This window comes from Oryctolagus cuniculus, chromosome 1 (genome assembly GCF_964237555.1).
Source record: "Oryctolagus cuniculus chromosome 1, mOryCun1.1, whole genome shotgun sequence".
NCBI classification, from domain to species: Eukaryota; Metazoa; Chordata; class Mammalia; order Lagomorpha; family Leporidae; genus Oryctolagus; species Oryctolagus cuniculus.
Window position 1 is genome coordinate 67095691 of NC_091432.1, and position 15276 is coordinate 67110966.

The 15276-nt window shown below is 40.9% G+C and overlaps 1 protein-coding gene across 7 annotated transcripts in view; it reads left to right on the plus strand.

Moving 5' to 3' along the window:
- UVRAG (UV radiation resistance associated) overlaps positions 1 to 15276 on the plus strand; it is a 324263-nt gene that overhangs the window by 244602 nt on the left and 64385 nt on the right. For all 7 annotated transcript variants that reach the window (XM_017344617.3, XM_051822278.2, XM_017344612.3 and 4 more), the window contains one exon: positions 13710 to 13788. In XM_017344617.3, coding sequence (XP_017200106.2) covers positions 13710 to 13788 — 79 coding nt within the window. The remainder of the gene's footprint in view (positions 1 to 13709; positions 13789 to 15276) is intronic.

Here is a 15276-nt window from a genome sequence, read left to right on the forward strand (position 1 = left end):
TTATTCCACTGGACTTTAAACTCATGTCTGTGTTTACCCGTCCTTGTATCTCTACCCCCTAGCACTATACCTGGCACATTGAAAACTTACTTAATGTGGGGCTGGCGTTGTGGCACAGCGGGTTGAGCCACCACCTGTGAGTGCCAGCTTGCGTCCCAGCTGTTCTACTTCTAATGCACCTGGGAAAACAGCAGAGGATATTCCAAGCCCTTGGACCCTTGCCTCCCACAGGGGAGACCCAGATGGAGTTCCTCGATCCTGGCTGCAGCCTGGCCCAGTGTGGGCCATTGCAGCCATTTGGGGAACCTGTAATGGAAGATCTATCTCTCCCTCTGTCTCTGTAGCTCTGCCTTTCAAATAAAAATCTGAAAGAAAAAAGAGAGAAAGAAAGAATAACAAATAGAAATGAGCCAGGAGGCTTATTTAGAATAGTCTGCGTCTGTAGTGATCATTTTCCTCGCTCCCTCCCATCCGTGCCTGACGCTGACCCCTCCACTCTTCTCTCTGCGAGCTTGTCATCATCTCCTGTTTCCTCAGCTCCAGTCTCCCCCTGAATTCACACCAGTCTGTCTTCATCCCCCACAACTTCATTTAAACGTGTGTCTACTGTGTTATCAAGGCGGCCTACCAGTGAGCTCATGTCATTTTATGTCCAGGAGATGTATGTTAGTCTCTGTGTTGCTTGACCAGTCAGCAGCATTTGACTCTGGAGGAAACCTTCCTTCTTCAGTTAGCGCTCCCTCCGAGTTTCCCTGACTCATGAGGCACCTCCTGACCTTCCTCCTTTCCTTTGGGAAGTCCCGTTCCCATCCGTCGGTGATATTCTCGAGGCTCTGGAACCATCCACTTCTATATGGAACCATCCACTCCTATATGGTTTGTTCAGGCTGTCTATCTCATTCATACCCATGGCTTCAGTTTCCATCTAAATGTCTGCAGCCCCAAATTGGTGTTTTTTCCTCAAATTTCTCTCCTAATTTCTGTATGATACATTTATTTAAGAAATATGGGTTTCAAAAAGTTCATAGAAAATTGCATTACAAGATAAATTTATTGTGATACAAAAATTGAGATTCATGCATGGTTTTTCATGACACATTTTCCATGAACTTTCTGAGGATCATGTGCTTTGTTAGTCTATAATATGTTAGATATCGTACGTGTATAATATGTGTAATACATGCATTGCTCCTCTTCCAGCATTCCCTCTCTCAGCTCACAGATCCCACCATCTGCTTAGTTCCTCAGTCGAGAAACCCAAAGGCCAACCTTGGCTCCTCCATTTTTACGATTATAACGTCCCCTCCATCACAAAATCCTTTCAGCTTCTCCCACAAATTATAGCTCAAATCTGTTCTTCCTCTTCGCTAGTCAAAACTCACCATTTCTGGCCCTGCCCATTGCAACAGCCTCTACGTCCAAACCTTCCCCTCCTTTATTTACCATGCTTTAGCCAGAGTGGTGTTTAAAAATTATAACCCCAATTCTGGCTACAAAAAATTTTATACTCCAGTTATCCTTCAGGGTACAGTCTGGATTTCCTGTGGCTTGTCAAACGCTGCTCAGTGTGGTCCCAGCTGACCCTGTTACAGTCAGCGCCCCTCCCCATGCTGTTTTATCTCAGCCCCAGCTGTCTGTTTTGGCATCACCTGTACTTTGTCTCACACGATGGCAACTCTGTGTTGCTGGGGCCCCAGACATTGAAGTTATCCTTGACTGCTCTGCCTCTCACGTCTAATGTGAGCTCTGTTAGCAAACCTGTTGGCTCTGTTTTCAAAATAGGAGAAATTGGCCACTTCTCGCCATGACCTGGCCACCGCCACTGTCTTCCTTTGCCTGTGTTTCTGCTTTTCTTGCTGCCCGCCGTTTATTCCTACTGAGCAGCCAGTCATGTCTTTCTCCATGGCAGATCCCTGCTGGGAAACCAGCGTCCCGGCCGTGACCTGCAGCGGCCCTGCCTGCCCGGGGCCCATCGCCTCCCTGACCTCGTGTCCTGGTGCTGGGCCTTCGCTCTGCTGCTGCCACCCTGACCTCCGTTAGTTCCTCAGACGGGAGCGTCGGGCCGCAGCGTCTCTTCTTTCCTTTGCCTTCAAGACTTTCTCACGTGTCAGGTTTTTATTAAAACGTCACCTGCTCAGTGATTCTTGGGCGTCATGTCTCCCTCGCAGAAATGTAAGCTTCAGGAGAACAGGAATATTTGTGTGTGTTTTGTACACTGTGTTAGCCTAGAACAGTGACTGGCGGAAGGTAAGTATATTTACTGTTTGGCAATTGAGTGAAAGAAAATGAAAGAATTTGTTGATTGTATTATTTCTTTCACTATCATTTCAAATACTCCTTAATCTTTCAAAATTCTGATCTTCACTTGCTTCAAGACTAGTTTTAAATTTTCTACTTATGAGAAGCTGCCAGAAATGTCTCTCTCTCTCTCTGGTCCCTCCTCCATATCTCACTATTTAGCTGTTACAGTTGCTATTTTTAACTTGTTCATTTTAATGGGGCATGTAGACCAATTAAATGTGGAGAAAGAATCTTCAAAGATGATCCCATTCAGTTGAGCAAAAAATTTCAACTACAAGGTATATTACGAGTGCTGCAAGACTTTCATACCTAATGTTAAAGTATTTATTCAAGGTTTAAGGTAGATGTGTAACAGACTATTACTCCGTCACGAGAAATTTGACTAGCAGAGGGTTCACAAAGTGCTATGGGGAAACAGGAACGCAGAAGAAAAGCCTTCCATTCAGGCCTTGCACAAACAGGGAGGGATGTCAGAGATGCTTCCTGGAGTAGGTGATGCCTGGGTTGATTCTGCGAAGATGAGCAAAAATTACCAAGTGAGAACAAAGAACAGATAATTTTTTGACAAAGGGGACCCTAGATTTCTGGCTTGAGCACATAGGTGGCTGGAATTAGAAAAAGTGTGTTTGTTGTTAGGGTAGCCTCTCCAGCTCTCCTTGCTCGTGTCTGCTGGGCCTGTCGCGAAGGCAGGTTTAGAGGATGGTACAATCCAGTCATGTGCCTTTCACGCCTAGAAATACATTGTTCTTGTGTGAACATCATGGAGTGTACTTACTCGCACCTGATGGTAGAGATCAGTGGAGATACAACAAATGCAAGGTGGATAAGGTGCTGCTTATGACACAGCATGCTGCTCTACAGTGAACTAGTGTAAATAGGAGGAGTACGCTCTAAAGTAAGTTAATAGTGTGATATACTTAATAATACCATCATATCAAGTATTACATGCTGTCTGTAACTGTGTGTGCTATACTTTTCTATGACTGATGTCCATTTACACCAACTGACACTTTATTTACACCAACTTCACCCCAAATACATACATAATGTGCTGCACTAAGATGTTGTGATGGCTGTGAAGTCACTGTGTAATGGGAAATTTAAAAATTTTTTGTTCATTTTATTTAAAAGGCAGAGAGAAAGAAATCATCTGTTAACTGGTTCACTCCCCAGATAACTGCAACTGCTAGGGCTGGGCCACACCAAAGCCAGGAGCCAGGAAACTCAGTCTGGGTCTCCCACATAAGTGGCAGGGACCCAAGCACCTGAGCTCTAATGTGCCACCTCCCAGGGTATACATTAGCAAGAAACTGGATTGGAGGCAGAGGTGGAGCTCAGATCCAGGCATTCCAGTAATGGGATGCAGGCAAACCCCAGCAACACCTTAGCTACTCTCTCCAAATTCCCACCTCCTTTAAGTTGTTTCTTTAAATGTATTTATGTGAGAGGCAGAGTGAGAGACAGAAAGAGAGAGCTCCTATCTGCTGGTTCACTCCCCAAGCTAGGCTGAGCCAAAGTTGGCAGCCAGGAACTGAAATCTCCTGTGTGGGTGGTAGGAACTTAAGCCATCATGGCTGCCTCCCAGGATCTGCATTGGCAGGAAGTTACAGTCAAGAGCTGGAATCAGGCATCAAACCAAGGCTCTCTGATGGGACACCAGCTGTCTTTTTTTTTTTTTTTTTTTTTTTGACAGGCAGAGTGGACAGTGAGAGAGAGAGAGAGAGAGAAAGGTCTTCCTTTGCCGTTGGTTCACCCTCCAGTGGCCGCCGCGGCTGGCGCACTGCGGCCGGCCCACTGCGCTGATCTGAAGCCAGGAGCCAGGTGCTTATCCTGGTCTCCCATAGGGTGCAGGGTGCAAGGACTTAAGCCATCCTCCACTGCACTTCCGGGCCACAGCAGAGAGCTGGCCTGGAAGAGGGGCAACTGGGACAGAATCCGGCGCCCTGACCGTGACTAGAACCCGGTGTGCCGGCACCGCAAGGCGGAGGATTAGCCTATTGAGCCTCGGCGCCGGCCTACCAGGTGTCTTAACACCTGCTAAACACCTGCCCCATTTTAATCCAATCATATCACCATTGTATATGCAGTCTGTTGTTGACCAATATATTGTTATGTAGCACTTGCTGCACTTTTTTTTAAGATTTTATTTATTTATTTGTAAGGTAGAGTTACAGACACAGAGAGGAAGAGAGAGAGAGAGAAAGGTCTTCCATCTACTGGTTCACTCCCCAAATGACTGCAATGGACAGAGCTGAGCTGATTCGAAGCCAGGAGCCAGGAATTTCTTCTAGGTCTCTCATGCAGGTTGCAGGGGCCCAAGGACTTGGGCCATCTTCCACTGCTTTCCCAGGCCATAGCAGAGAGCTGGATCAAAAGAGGAACAGCTGGGATGAACTGGCACCCATGTGGGATACTGGCACCATAGGCAAAGGCTTAGCCCACTAGGCCATAGCACTGGCCCTGGTATCCTTTATTTTAAACATATAGAATTTCAAATATCTCTGTAACACCTAGAAAAAGATCTGGCCTATGATCAGAATATAATTATGCCATTTAGGAGAAATGATGATATAGTATAGAAATGATGAGAAATTATGATGTAGTATAGGAATTAATTGTGGTATAAATGGCTTTTGATGTTTAGATTATTGACTTTCTATATTTGACAATATTCTAAATACTAGGATTATAATAGTAAACAACACAGATAACAATTTGTGCCCTCTTAGAGTTAACATTCTAACTTATGGAAACAGATCCAAAACAAATGACATAATTGAAACTAAGGAGCTGTTGTTTTATCTTTTATCTTTTTAACTTTTACTATAGAAAATTTCAAGCATATGTAAGAGTGAGAAAATGATATAGCACACCCTGTATGCCCAGCTTTTATAATTGGGAACAATCACAATCTTGTTTTATCTGTTTCCCTTCCTCTGTCTTCATCCCACAATTGTTTTTAAGTGAATCCGGATACCATAACAATTTTGTTCAAAAATCCTTCAGCATTTGTCTCTAAAAGATAAATTTGTCACCATAATGACTATATAATTATCACGTTTAAAGAATAGCAATTTTTTATTGTCATCAAATAATTACTCAGAGGCTAATGTTGTATCACAGTGGGTTAAGGTGCCTCTTGCAACACCAGCATGCCATATCAGAGTGCTGGCTTGAGCCCTGGCTACTCCTCTTTCAGTTCAACTTCTGCTAATGCACCTGGGAAAGTAGCAAGTGATGGCTCAAGTACTTGAGCCCTGCCACCCACCTGGAAGACCAGGCTAGAGTTGTTGGCTCCTGGCTTTGGCTTTGGCCTCACCCAGCTCTGGCTATTGCAGCCATTTGAGGAGTCAGCCAGTGTGTGTGTTTATCTCCCTCTCTGTCACTACACCCTTCAGATAAATATTTTCATAAACTATGCAATGTTCAAATGTTTCCAGTTGTTTCATAACCTCTTTTTAGTTCCTTCCTTCAAGTCAGAACCCAGACCAGTCCTCACATTGCCTTTGTTCGGCATCTCTAATGTTGTCTTAAAGCGTTTCCATTTTTATTTATTATATATCAAATTTCTGCTTTGTGCTTATTTTATAATATATTTGCACAGTTGACCTGTATGTCATTTAATAAAATATATTTATTACTTACCTTTAGAATGGGGTTGTGTTCCTAATTTTTTACTGATAATAGTATGAAATAAAGTTTGGAGACTAGTAATCCGTTCTCTATTATACTTCATTAGATTTTTCTCTTATTATTACTAGCTAAATCTTTTACTTGGTTATATTTTGTCCTAAATTCTTTTATGAAGAGTCCCAAACATTTAATAGAGAGAATTTTATAGTGAACACCCACATGTCTACCACTTAGATTCTAAAATGAGCTTTTTACTATACTGAACTTGCTTTATTATATAGATTTCCATTTATCCATCCCTATGTTCATCTGCTAACCTACTTATTTTGGTGAATCTCCAAGTAAGTTGCAGATACCAGTATACTTCCCCCCAGTACTTAACCATGCATATGATTAACTAGAGAGCTCGATATTTGTTTATGGTTTTTTCTTCTATTGAGATAAAATTTACGTACAGTGAAATTCACAAGTCTTAAATCTGCCAGTCTGAGAGTTCTGTTAGTTGCATATATTTATCATATAGTGCAATCCAACCCCTATCAAAATATAGAACATTAAATCTCCCTAGAAACTTCCCTCGGTCTCCTTTCCAGTAAATCACTGCCTTCCCCCAGTGCCCTAGGCAACCATTGTTCAAACACATGTGTTAGTCTTACCAGTTCTAGAACTCAACATCAGTGGAAGCATGCAATATAAACTTTTTCACATAAGGTTTTCTTCATTTGGTGTGTTTAGGGTCTTGTTTTTGTGTGTATCGGTAGTTTATTTTCTTTCATTAAGTAGTATTCCATTGTATGAAGATGCATATATCATGGAGTGTTCTAGTGATGGATACTGAAGTCATTTTCAGTTTTTGACTATTATGAACAAAGCTGCTTATTTTTCTTGGGTAAGTGTATATGTTTAGTTTTCTAAGTAACTGCCAGACCACTTTCCATAGTGTGGAGACTTTACACTCCCGCCAACAATGTACGAGTCCTTGTTGTTTCACTTCTTAAACCTCTTTTAATCTGAAGGTTCTTTCCTTCCTTCTTTATTTGTCCTTGCTGAGTGAATTAAGTCTTCAGTTTCCTCATGGAGGTCCCCACAGTTTGAATTTTGTAGATTGTATTCTTGAGTTAATCATTCAGCATAGTTCTCTTTCCCCTGTGTTTTCCAAACTCGAGATAAAAATTTAGATGATTGATCATATTCAGATTTGATTTTGTTTTTCAAAGGTCACTTGGGGCATAGAGAAGAGAAAAAAAGACCTTTGTTAATTACGCTCTTTATAGATTGTAACTTTAGCACAGACCAGTGGATATCTGTTGCTTTCTCTGTTATTGTAAATCAGTTATGATGCTTAAAATAAGATACCGCTTTTGGGAGATCAAGTGGTCTTTAAAGTTTTTAAAGAAGAATTGAAACTTAAAAATAAATTTAGATAAGTTAAAATAGAAATCATAAATTATAAATTTTCTTTAATAATTTTTTTAAGTTATAGAGGTTGAGTCCTTAAAAAAAAGATGCATTTATGTATTTGAAAGTCGGAGTTACAGAAAGAGTCTTCCATCCACTGGTTCGCTCCCTAAGCCACAACAGCCAGGCCAAAGCCAGGAGCCAGGAGCTTCTTCCAGGTCTCCCACATGGGTGGCAGGGTCCCAAGCACTTGGGCCATATTTTACTGCTTTTCCCAGGCCATTACTAAGAGAGCTGGATCAAAAGTGGAGCAGCTGGAACATGAACCAGCACTCATATGGGATACTGGTGTTGCAGACTGTGGCTTTACCAGTATGCCACAATGCTGGCCCCAAATGGCTTATTTTTTAAGTGTACATTTTGAGCTGGCTAATGTGACTTTTTTTTTTAAGATTTACTTATTTATTTATTTATTTGAAAGGCAGAATTACAGAGAGACAGAGGCAGAGAGAGGTCTTCCATTCGCTGGTTTACTCTGCAAATGGCCGCAATGGCCGGAGCTAGGCTGATCCAAAGCCAGGAGCCAGGAGCTTCTTACCAGTTTCCCACTTTGGTGCAAGGGCCCAAGGACTTGGGCCATCTTCCACTGCTTTCGCAGGCCATAGCAGAGAGCTGGATCATAAGTGTAGCAGTTGGCTTCGAACTGGCACCCATAGCAGATGCCAGCACTGCAGGCAGCAGCTTTACCTGCCATGCCACAGTGCCGGCCCATAATGTGACTTTTTAGCATAGAAACAAATGCACAAATATTTTTACAATCTGCAGTAGAACCACCACCGCCAATCATTTCCACCTTATGTGCCTGTGGCCAGCCTATGGTTTCACCACATTATCATCAGCTAGCCTTGTGTTGAGGTTTCACTGATATTAGACTTCTCAGAAAAGTGAGAGTTGTTTTTTTCTGTAGTCTTGACAAAGTAAAACAGACCCCTTTACATTGCCGTAGCTTGAAGCTACATAATTTAGTATTGATCTAAATAGTTTTTGGTCATTTCCTATCCTCAGTCATGGGAAATAAAGGCATATAGATAGCATGGTGCTAGCATTTTAGATTTTTAAAGTGTCTCATAATTCTTTTTAATTTAAGATTTATTCATTTATTTATTTGAAAGGCAGAGTGACACAAAGAAAGGGAGAGACAAAGATAAAAAGTTAAAAGTCTTCCATCTGTTGATTTACTCCGCAAATGCTTGCAAAAGCTTGGGCTGGGCCAGGCCAAAGCTAGGAGCCTGGAATTCCACCCAGGTCTCCTACATGGGTGGCAGGGACCCAAGTAACTTGGACCATCATCTGCTGCTTCCCAGGCATATTAACAGGGTGCTGGATCTGAAGCAGAGTAGCCGAACTCAAATCATCACTACACTATGGGATGTGACATCGGAAATGGTAACTTAACCTGTTGTACCACATTTTTTTTTATTCTGAAGAATTAGTGGCCTTTATTTGGTTTTTAAACTGCTTCTTTGAAGTCCATGCAGCTTTAAGATTTAGCAGTGCTCCAACCAAGAGCTGGTTGCTCCTGATAGTATTCAAGCCACAAGTTACAAAGACTGGCCTTCTAAACCTCCTAGCAAGAGGAGTCCACTCGATAGTAATGTAATAATCTATCCTGAAACCCTGAGGATACCAGTGTTGATTCACAATGTACTGTGTGGTTGTTTTAGGGGGACGTTTTTGGAAAAATAAACATTGAAAAAATGTCTTTTTGTGGTTACTTCTTTAAATGTGACTTAGCCCTCAACTAAAACATAAATCAGCCAGAAAAGAACTGTGCACCTATGAATTGTGAGGTGAGGAGAATTAAGGCCCTCCCACTAGAAAGTGAAATAAACAAATACAGAAACAACTTACAGCCAATCTCTAGGCACTGAATAGGCAACAGGAGGGTCACAGGAGAATCAGTGAAGCCTGGGGGTGGAGAGGGAAGAGGCGTTTGGCCTCGCTGCTAAGATGCCCTCATCCCATATCAGAGTGCCTAGGTTCAGCACCTGGCTCTGACTCCAGCCTCCTGATGCAGACCCTGGGAACCAGCAGTGATGGCTCAAGTCACCCATAAGGGGGACCTGGATTGAATTCCTGGCTCCCGGCTTCAGCCCCATTTAGGGCCATTGTGGGCAAAACAAACTTCTTCAGATCAATCTGGCAATGATAGAATGAACTGGCATTAAAGATGCTGGCCAGGAATCAAATTAAGAGCTTTAATCAGTAGTTGTCAATTAGAGGCAATTTGGCCAGGGAACCAGCACATGGAAGTGCTGTCTCTCTGTCTCAAATACATAAAATTTTTTCAAAATTTAAAAATAAAAGGGACATGACAAATTCACCCAGATCTTATAGAATAGACTAGTATTTGAATAGAAAGGAAAGAGATAGACGTTTCTAGGAAGTGAGCAAAAGCAGAGAAAGAGAAACTAGCTTGGTGTATTCTTGACACTTGAGCAAAAGGCGGCCGATAAACCCACAGATCAGACCAGACAATTTAGGCCTTGAAAGCTCAGCAGAAGAGTTGAAATTTCAAACAAAAACTGATTTGGAAACAGGACTGAGAAATGACATAAGAAAGTATATTTATATCATAATTTGTACTTTCTCAATCTTTTGGGTTCTATCCTCACGAGATGCTTGTGAAGAGACTGGAAAGATGGTAGTTTCTCCACTTCACAGCTCTAGAGCAGTTGGGATTTACCCAAACTCATGTAACAAGGAATTCATAGAGCTGAGACTGGAAAAACTTGGTGTCTGCTGTCACTGTTCAATTTTTCAAAACATATGAGGCTGCCCGACGTCAGTCTGACAGTGACGGGGAGAACGAACTGGCATTGAGGATGCTGGCCAGGAAGTGGCTGTAGTAATCAAACCAAGAGCCTAGACCAGCACTTCTCAACTGCAGGCAGTTTGAACCCTCTCCCACTCCCACCCAAGCGACACTTGGCAATGTCTGCAGACATTTTTGGTTCTCACAGCTGGGAGTGGAGAGCTGTTGGCCCTTAGTGGGCAGAGGACAGGGTTGTTGCCCCACTAGACATCCCCCAGTGTGTAGGAAAGCGCCCACATAAAAGAATTGTCCAGAGTGCCATTAAGAATGGAGAAGTCAGAATATTTCAGAGGGAAACTGACTTGTCAACTTGGAAATCACTGCACATAAAAAAGGCAAAGAAGGTGGGTAAAAATGGGATGTCTGTCTAAACCTGGGTAGCAAGTGTGTTGATTCTGAGGGAAAGTCATGGACTCAGGGCATGGTAATGGTTTGAAGGAACTGGCCCCATATCCTGCCTAAAGGACCAGACCTGGATGTGAGGCTCTAAGGTTAGGCAAGAAACTGTCACTAACTTGGAGCTCTTGCATGAATGTCTGGGGTGAGGGAGAATAGACTAGTGCTTTGGAATAATTGTGTGTTTTTTTAAGTAAGAAGGATTCAAAATCCATTTCTGTTAAATTTTTTCCATGTTGAGTGTGAAATAGTCCTCATGCATTCTGTCTCTATGGGTATTTATACATAAATTTCTACCTGTTAGTAAGGTCCCTATAATTTATCTGTCTATGTAATATTTATGTAATACACGTTAACCAAAGTAGTTGTCACAAAGCACATTCTCGAGTTTAGCGTCCCTGCATTTGTTAACACAGCCTGGGATCACATTAGCTTTTTTTTTTTTATATAGTGACGCCTAATCCTCGATTCCTATTGGAATTGTTGGATACTGAAGCACTCCAGATCTTTCTCACACATCATCTATTTTTTTCAACTCAGCATATTTTTATTGTCTACAAGTAATAGTGCTAGACTCTTGACCAGAGAGGTAAATAAGGAATGTTTCTGCCCTTTTGGAGCCTACAGTACACAAATAGAGATACACATTAATAACAATCACACAGTGAATAAAAAATTAGAAGCTGGAAAATGGAAGGGTTACAAACTGACCCAAGTCAATGTGAGAGTCTACAATGAAGAGATTATGTACAGTAGATAAAAGGGGGATCTGTAATTAAGGTTGGAGGTCTGTAAGTTCTCCCCAGTCACTCCTCACCACCTGGCGTGAGTTACAGTGATAGTAATCCTCAGATGGAATTCCATTGCATAATCTATTATTTTCTAATTCATAGATTTTCACCATGAAGACCGAGTGATTTTTTTTCAAATAATTTGAAGATAGTTTTATTTAATTTGAAAAAGAATTTGTTAGTGACCATTTTGATTGAATGTAATAATTAATAAAATAATGTGTTAATAGGAAATACAGTTTGTTTTCCCATTAGTAAATGTAATACTGTCCTCTAATGAGATCTGTTTGTGGTGTTAGAGATTTTTCTCGTTGTACTTGAGAGACCACATCTTATTAAACCTTTTATAGTGTGGGCTAATCTGATTCTCCATCTGTACTGAAATAAAATGCCTTTGATTTGTATCTTATGTTCTGATGGTAATAGGTTTTGACCTTTAAAATGGATTCCATTTTTCCAGATTGCTTAACGAATCTATAAATCTGTGTACTTTTACAAAGTAAAATGAATGTGTGAAAGTTATAAGCTATTACACTGTTCAACTTGAAGTGACCCAGTAAGAATTTGAAAGCAGTGTAACATGTGAACTCTGTCCTAATATTTGATCTGTATTTATATTGCCCTCTTTCAACCTTTGGCTCTAATCATGCTTTAGATTTGTTTTCATGCTACATACACACCTTGTGGCTCCTCTATAAAGAAGCCCCAATGAAGTCGTCATAAAGCCAAGTGTTGTAAGACCCATTTTGCAGGAATGTAAAGGCCTGGTTTTCAATCATGCTGATCTCAATTTATCCTTCCAATGTATGAAATAGTTTCTGGATTTGTATCTTGGAAATGGAGATGGCTGTGGGTTTGGAGTTGTTCAGATAGTTGGAATTTGATGGTTTGTAGAATAGCAACTACACAGAGCTTTAGGACTCTAGCAGATTCCTGTAAAGTGCCCCCATTGGTATGTCTTTGCAAATGTATTGTTTCTTTGCATGCTGCCCCATATGTGTTTGAATGATTCCCAGACACCTTGCACAAGCCTAGAATTGTACTTTGCTTGTCCTGAATTTGCTTTGTTATCCTTTTTATGCACCTCAATTTGGAGCCAAACCACATGTCCTAGTTTATTTTTTACTGTTTCAATTAAATACAGAGCTCTATCTTCTTGATGGGTGTCTGAAGCATTTGGTTTCCCTTAGTAGAGAATAGATATAGTTCATGACCTTGCTGTCCCCCAGTGCTTATAGCTTTACAGCACAACAAATTCGTCTTTTGGATACTATATAACCAGCAACTCCTGAGAATTTGAAATAAACTTTTAAGTTGCTTCCTTTATTTTATTTCCTTTAGAAAACAATCTCTTCCAGGCTTTATAGGACACATTTTTTTCTTCAAGCAATTAAAAGACATTTGCAATTAAGAATATCCAGTAATTATCACCTACCATTCATTTCAACAAGATTATTTTATTCTTAAGAGTAATCATATATTGCAAAACTAAGGAAGATAAAGTTTTCTTTTTGCCTAAGTTACAGCATAAGTTATGATTCATCTGTTGGTGGAGAAATCTAATTCAGATTATAAAACTTTATGTTTGATCTTTAGAGTCAGGGAGGAAATGACTGGAATATATGTTTGCTCTAATCTTTTCCTCTTCATTTGCAGAGATAAGGAAAGGGAACTAGTGAGGGAAACTTGTTCTCTAAAATAACTCACCATCTTTATGAAGCAGATCTCATGCTTTTGTTTCTTCCGCAAGTCAGGTTAAAATGGAAAGTCATCTGTGAGAGCTTTATTGCCTGAGCACATTGCCTCAGAGAAGTTGCATCCAAATGGCCATCCCTGTACATGTGCATGAACTTTTGAATGAATTTTGGCTCATTTTGGCACTGTTGGTTTGACGGGCACCTTCAGAGAAAAAAAAATCTTATAGATGGCTTTGAAGTTTGATTTTTTTTTTTCTATAATCTTCATCTCATGTTTAGTAGAATTTGAGATGTCAGACCCAAGGTATTATTAGAGGGAAAAACTTCTGAGATCTTTATCTTAGGATGGCAGTTATGATACGTAATTGGAAGAGCGGCCCCACCTCCTTAGAGTTGTGGGTCACCCTTATTGTGTGTTTGTTCTTTGAAAGCAATCAGCTGTTGTTCCGACTTGACTAATATGAAAATCTTAGTAGATCACAGTGGCTGTAATTAAGTGATTGAGGCCAACTCATGAGATATTTATGCAGTAGCTAAGAAACTTCAGCCTCTGTCAACAACTCAGAGGTTGTATTTACTCAGTTTTGGAAAACTCTGACCCCTCTTTACCTTCTTTAGGTTCCCACTATATCCAAAAGGAGGGGAGAAGTTACAATTTGATTATGGTGTCTATCTTCTGAACAAAAATATAGCACAGGTAAGTAACTCTTCTTCACTCCTCTCCTTCCTCCTTGGAATGCCCACCTTCTTTCTCTATAAATAAGTGTTGTCCTTGACCCCTTTGCATTGGTATTGCAAAGTTCTTCTTTGGCCATGGTCTTACACTGTGGTATTCAGTGACTGTATTGGAATTCTGCTAAATTCAGAAGCCCTTCCCTGAGTTCTTAACTTACTGGTGGTGGGCACTTGACTGTGTGGGCTTTATAGCCATTTACCTCTGCAGCTTGACTGGTAATTGGTTTCTTCTCTTTGGCCAAGTCTAGGGACTCATTTTACTTCATAGTTTATGGAGTAAAAGTTTAATGCTTTGGCAAGTCCTCAGTGATCCCCAGGGCCCAAACGAAAAAAAACAAGCATATGGTCCTTCCAACCCATCTTGGATTTTTGTGGCTCTCTCAACATCACTTCTGTTGCTATCCCACTTGAATAATATTTTTCTATATGCTATTATAAGACTGTCAGATGCCCGAGTTTATGTTTTACTGAAACAATTATGTAACATTTCTTTAGCACATTTGGTAGATGCTCCATAAATTTTCTAGTTGTACAGGAAGACTTGAGCCTGGTGTTGTGGTACAGTGAGTGGGTTATGCTACCACTTGCAATACTGGCATTACCTATCAGAGTGCTGCTGGTTTAAGTCCCAGCTGCTTTGCTTCTAATCTAGCTCCCTGCTAATGCACCTGGGAAGGCAACAGAAGCTGACCCAAGTACTTGGGCCCCTAACACCCATGTGGGAGACCTGGATGGAGTTTGTGGCTCGTGGTGTTGATGTGGCCCATCCCTGGCTTTTAGAGTCATTTGAGGAGCAAACCAAGAAATGAAGGATATTTATTCATTCATATTCTCTCTCTCTCTCTCTCTCTCTCTGTCTCTGTCTCTTTCTCCGTCACTCTGCCTTTCAAGTAAATACATTGAAAAAAAAAAAAAAAGACTAGCTTCAGTACTTAGTATTTGGACATCCTTCCAATTGGAATACCACATGGATATGTATCCAGTTTGGCTGTTATTTGTTTTAAAAACATCGTCAACTGTATCCTCTGACCTTTCAGTTTTATAGAAGTAATAAGGCTTGTGTGTTTTTCTTTTTTTTAATGAGCCTGAGTTGCTTTTCATCTCTATAAATCTAAACACTTTCTGAACAGTCCTCTTGTTCATGTCTGATTGATCTAGAGTTATTCTTCCATATACTGTCATCTTGGCCTTTCTTTTCCTCAACCAATCTCAGCTTGATGTTGGCGTTGTTTTAATTCAATTTCTAATTCAGATTGTCATACTTATTTGAAATTGGATCGGTTTCCAGTTTGCAGTGCTCACTTAGTCATTTGCCTCATACCCTCATGCTGGTGCCCTCTCACTCATACTGCTTTGCTGTTCATTCCCCTCCAGCTCGTGTTCCTCTCTGCAGCCTTGCACGCAGCCACTAGCCCATGACTCACCTTGCCATGTGCCATTCTTCCCCCTG